This window comes from Saccopteryx leptura, chromosome 1 (genome assembly GCF_036850995.1).
Source record: "Saccopteryx leptura isolate mSacLep1 chromosome 1, mSacLep1_pri_phased_curated, whole genome shotgun sequence".
Classification (NCBI taxonomy): domain Eukaryota; kingdom Metazoa; phylum Chordata; class Mammalia; order Chiroptera; family Emballonuridae; genus Saccopteryx; species Saccopteryx leptura.
In genome coordinates, this window is record NC_089503.1 from 54,551,190 (window position 1) to 54,557,138 (window position 5,949).

At 39.1% G+C, this 5,949-nt stretch overlaps 1 protein-coding gene across 1 annotated transcript; it reads right to left on the reverse strand.

The window, feature by feature from the left end:
- Positions 1-302: 302 nt before the first annotated feature.
- Positions 303-5,290, reverse strand: LOC136388812 (olfactory receptor 52H1-like). The gene is made up of 2 exons (XM_066360619.1): positions 5,204-5,290; positions 303-1,280 (listed from the first exon to the last, which is right to left on the reverse strand). The coding sequence occupies exon 2, from the start codon at positions 1,242-1,244 to the stop codon at positions 303-305; it is 942 nt and encodes a 313-aa protein (XP_066216716.1). The 5' UTR covers positions 1,245-1,280; positions 5,204-5,290.
- Between the last annotated feature and the right edge of the window lie 659 nt (positions 5,291-5,949).

The window sequence follows — 5,949 nt, forward strand, 5'->3', positions numbered from 1 at the left end:
ACTTTCAAATATCTCAAAATCAGCACTAGGAAAAATTAAAACCTTAGTTTCTGTGCTCTTCTATATTCATCATCACGTTCACACAAGTAGAAAGAAAACTAGCCCAAGAAAACCCTTGATTTTTCTAGAAATCTCAAAGATTTTCTTTTCCCCCTCTTACTCCTGCCTATATTTTGCAGATGGGTACAAGTCTAAAATTTTAAATTAATAGAAGTTACAACTATAATTTTATATCTTTCTGTATTATATAAAATTTCACCTAATCAATTTTACCTAAATTTCTCTTTCAGTGGTCCTGCCACTCATTTTGTCTTCTTCAAAGACAAAAGGAGAATAAATTTTTCCTGAATCTGCTTGGTCTTGACTCCATACACAACAGGATTTAGAGCAGGAGGAACAGCCACATAGAGATTGGCAAATAGAATGAGCATGTTCCGAGGGACACTGTGACCAAAACGATGAGCAAGGATGGAGAAGAAGGCAGGTATATATAGCATGAGTATAACACAGAGATGAGAGCCACAGGTGTTGAGGGCCTTTTGACGGGCACCCTGGGATGAGAGGTGAAAGACAGCATGGAGGATGAAAGCATAGGAAACAGCAATAAAGATTACATCTGAGATGACCGTCATGAGAGGCACAGCAAATCCATACCAGATGTTGATGGAGATGTCAGCAGAAGAGAGCTGAGCAACCCCTATATGCTCACAGTATGTGTGTGGGATGACACGGGTCCTGCAGAAGGGTAACCGTTTCAGCAGGAAAACATCTGGCAGGATAACAGAGAAGCTCCTCACAACAATGCTCACCACAAGCTTGATGATCACATGTGGAGTCAGGATGGTGGTGTATCTTAAGGGGAAGCAGATGGCCACATAGCGATCAAATGCCATGGCCGTAAGAATGGCTGAGTCCACTACAAAGCTGAAATGGAGGAAGAACATCTGGGTGAGACAACCAGAGAAGGTTATTTCCTTGGAGCCAAGCCAGAGGTTACTGAGCAGTTTGGGCACTGTGGCAGTGGACAAGACAAGGTCTGTGGTAGCCAGCATAGAGAGGAAGAAAAACATGGGTTCATGGAGGCTGTGCTCAACTGTAATGAGGTAGAGGAGTATGCAGTTGCCCACAATAGCCACAACATAGATGACACAAAAGGGAATTCCGATCCATATGTGGAAATTCTCCAGGCCAGGTATTCCAACAAGGATAAAGGAGCTGGGGTTGTAACAACTCCAGTTATACATGGTCTCTTCAGTCTGGGATCTGCTGGTTTTAGAGTCCTGAGGACAAATCAGCTGTCAAAATGTGCAATGAAAGATAACAATTCACAAAACACAGCAACAAACAAGCAAACAATTCAATAAAAAAAATGGGGAGAGGATGTGAACAGACACTTCTCCCGAGAAGATGTACAAATAGCCAACAGATATATGAAAAAATTTTCATCTTCACTAGCTGTTAAGAAATTCAAAACAAAACTACAATGGAATATTACCTAACACCTGTTAGATTAGCTATTATCAATAAGACAGGTAATAACAAGTGTTGGAGAGGCTGTGGAGAAAAAAGAGCCCTCATTCACTGTTGGTGTGAATGTAAATTAGTGCAACCATTATTGAAGAAAGTATGGTGGTCCTTTAAAAAATTAAGAATAGAATCATCATATGACCCAGCAATCTCTCTCCTGGGTACCTACCCACAAAACTCAAAAACATTGGTACATAAAGACACATGTACCCCCATGTTCATTGCAGTGTGATTCACAGTGGCTGAGGCATGAAAATAACCAAAGAGCCCTTCAATAGAGGATTGAAAAAAGAAGATGTGGTACATATATACAATGGAATACTACTCAGCCATAAGAAACAATGACATAGTATCATTTACAACATGGATGGACTTTGGTAACATTATACTGAGTGAAATAAGTAAATCATTAAAAGCTAAAAACTATATGATTTCACACATATGTAGGATACAAAATTGAGACTCATGGACATAGATAAGAGTTCAATAGTTACCAGGCAGAGGAGTTTGGGGAAGGATATTAAGAGGGACAACTATAAGGTGACAGAAGATAATTTAATTTTGGGTGATGGATATAAAAACAACATAATTGACTGTTCAAATAATGTGGTGATGTTTACCCAAAATCTATATACTCTTGTTGACCAATGTTACCCTGTTAAATTTAATTTTCTAAATAAAAAAGAAAGAAAGATAACAATTTTACACTGATACTATACATGGTTGAGGAATACAACTGTTACATTCAGGGTTCCTGCATGAGAAGATCTCCTGCCCTCTAGATGAGCTGGCACTTATAGAGTTGACTTGTTAATGCCCCCTTTTCTTTGCCATTTTCCCTTCATTCCTTTATATATTATATATTTCTTAATAAACCAAAGCAAATGGTTGTTTTTTTTAGGTAAACAGTTTCGTGTGATGAAACCTAAATAACTGTGTTCCTTTCTTAAAGCAGATTACGTAGAATAGGCCCAGGTTCAAATGGAGAAAAAATATGTATGAAGAGAAGGAAGAGGTGTGTGTGAGGGAGGGCCGGAGGAAGGAAGAGAGAATAAAAATATTAAATGGAGAGTGAGCTTTATAACGCAAATATTGTTTCAGAGAATGAAAGAGAATGGAAAAATGAGTTTTAATAAAGCAGTAGAATAATGAAGAAGAAAGGAAAAAAGGACATATTACAGTGCTGTAGGTGCTGTGGGAGCTTTTTATACACTGTACTAAAATACAGTTCAGATTAGCATAGATGTTTACTGGGATGTGAATGTAAGAGAATGAATCTACTCAGAAACTGCTCAGGGACAAGAGAGCAACATTTTCCTGACGCAGGCAGAGAGCGGTGAGCTCACAAGATGATTTATAGCTTCAGGGGCAATGCTCCCAATCTTGGGAGAATCTCTGTTTCTTAATATTAGTAGGGGAGATAGCTCTACCCATTAGTTACACTGGCAATGCTTCCATTGCATACGTTAGATAATATCTGTTATTTGGCTTAAGCAAAGTCAAGCAGAGCAGATTCTCACGTCATAGAGATGAAATAAATTATACTAAAGAAGTTTTACCCCAATGATTTTATTTGTAGTCTCAAGCTTTGCACTAAACAGAACCTACCTTTTGCGGTGCCTTTTGCATTGAAGCTATTCTTTTAGATTTAATGCCACTGTGTGATCTATTTTATAAGTACTTTTGAGGGGGAATCAGTAATGGTGATACCAGGAGTGAAGCAATGGAAAAGCACAGCACAACTTGAGCCATCCTCAAACCAGTTTTGGAGAGGATTAGTTCTTATTCTCCCAATAAATTCACACATTCCTCCAAATAGCCTTTAAGAAAAGAAAGTAGATAAAAGTGAAGTGGTTACCAAGGGGAGGGCAGTTGAGGAAAGGGGAGTAAGAAGGGACAAATATATGGTCCCTTTGACTTTGAGTGATGGGTATACAACATAATCAATAGTTCAAATACGATAGAGATGTTCATCTGAAACCTATGTACTCTTATCGATCAATATCAACCCATTAAATTTAACTAATACATTAAAAAAAATTTTTTTTTGTATTTTTCTAAAGTGAGAAGCAGGAAGGCAGAGAGACAGACTCCCACATGGGCCCAACTGGGACCCACCTGGCAAGCCCACTAAGGGGTGATGCTCTGCTCATCTGGGGTGTTGCTCCATTGCAATGGGAGCCATACTAGTGCCTGAGGTGGAGGCCATGGAGCCATCATCAGCACCCGGGGTAACTTTGCTCCAATGGAGCCTTGGCTGATGGAGGGGAAGAGACAGATAGAGAGAAAGAAGAGGGGGAAGGGTGGAGAAGCAGACGGGCACTTCTCCTGTGTGCCCTGGATGGGAATTGAACCTAGGACTTCCATACACTGGGCCAACATTCTACCACTGAGCAAACTGGCCAGGGCCTAAAATAATTTAAAAAGGAAAAAAATAAAGGAAGTAGATTTTGTGGATGTCATACAGCTCTATATTATTTATTGCATTGGGCAGGAATCTGTAATTTTGTGCACAAGAAGGGAAGACTGGATTGAGACATAGGATTTGTGATACCCTTACCAAGAACCCAGTAAAAGCTTAACATTGATAAGAGTGTGGTGGTTACGGGGGGGAGGAGGGGGGAATTGGGAGAGGGAAAGGGGGTGGGGAGGGGCACAAAGAAAACAAGATAGAAGGTGACAGAGGACAATCTGACTTTGGGTGGTGGGTATGCAACATAATTGAACGATAAGATAACCTGGACTTGTTATCTTTGAATATATGTATCCTGATTTATTGATGTCACCCCATTAAAAAAATAAAATTATTTAAAAAAAATAAAATAAAATAAAAAAAAAGATATCAAGTAAAAAAAAAAAAAAAAAAAAAAAGCTTAACATAATGAGCTTCTCTTATTTAGGGAATAGTTTAGTCATTGCCAGAATCTTTCATTAGTCAAAATGACCAAAGCATTTAACTAGGAGGAATGTAACCAGCTTCCACTATCAAAGGCATCCCCACCCCTGCACACATGTCCATAAGAATGTATAGTTTAAGTTACATTGCCAGGTTTAATGCAGACTAAACTCCTACAGGCACTGAACATGTTAGAATAACAATAACAGAGTTAGTGAAAGTCTCCCTCAAAGGATGGTGACCTCATCTCCTGTAGCATGAAAAGCAGCAGGTAGACTGAGAAAGCACCCAAAATGTCTGTATAATTTGGGCTAGATTGCAACTCTGTCTCTGGGAGCACAGACTTACTGCATCTTGACAAGAAGCACATTTCCTCACAGTCACTGGGAATAAATTTAAAGGGGAAAAAATAACCCACTAATCATTAAAACTACAGAGGGTGTCAAAGGAAAACATCCAAACCAAGGTCCGCTGCTTCAGGCACAACCTAATCTGACCTCAGTTCTTTTTACCCAAAGAGCTCTTTTTTTCTGTTGAATTACTTGCTGAATTACTGATTATATTAGTTGTTTTACACTTGAAATCAGTAATTTTCTGCCAGGAACTGCTACCTTGTTATGGAATCACTGCTGTTAGAAGGACTCCTTCTTCCAGAGTGATATTTTCAAAGGCACAGATCCTACCTGGCCACTGAGTGAATGAATGGTTACCTTGTTTGACAAATTGCAGAGCCAGTGTTGGGTTTTCCTCTTCCCTAATTGACTATAGTTTTCAACTCACCAAACTCTGTCTTCTGTCTCTTGCTTTACAGGAGTAGCGGGAAACAAGCAAAATTTCAGACTGGGAGAAGTTCTGTTAGGAGTGAAATGAAAACATTTATGCATTTCCTTTTATTCCTAGGAAATTCAACTCAGATCATATGAGCCCCTGTATTTCTCATTCCCAGACAAGGGAAGAAAATCATATTGACTCCTTTCCCTTGAGAGGAAATGTACTTTGGTGGTTGTGGTAGTCTGTGGATATTGAGTCCCATGGAGATTGGAAAGACCATTCAGACACAGTCAGTTGAGACAAATTCTCAGAGGCATAAGTATGTTCTTGTATTTGAGGTATTTTTAATTAGTCTATTTGTGTAAACTTGTACCAATACTGAAAAATAAATTAAAATTTTCCAGTCTTTTAAAAAAAAATGTTTTTATTTTATCTGGTTGAAGACTATTAATCCAGGAACAGTACAGTTCTGATCATAACACAGACCTGAAGCTTTCTGGAGGGATGAGGCAATGTCAGGATAGTTGGTGTATACATACAAAGAGTATAATTTCAGGGATACATGTGGTTCCCTAGAACCAGAGTGCATGATGTGAGGGCACCCCAAGCAGTATGTAACCTTCACCATGGGTTTCCAGACTAAATGAAATAATTCCCTTCAGCTTTTGGCTTCAGAACTGACACAGGCAGTCAGCCTCAGCTTCAGATTCTCTTCTTTACGACATTAGTGTATCAGCCTGGTGAGTGTGGATGAC

What these genes read in the sequence shown, in the direction of transcription:
- LOC136388812 (XM_066360619.1), bottom strand. Translation starts at nt 1,244, where the DNA reads ATGTATAACTGGAGTTGTTACAACCCCAGCTCCTTTATCCTTGTTGGA.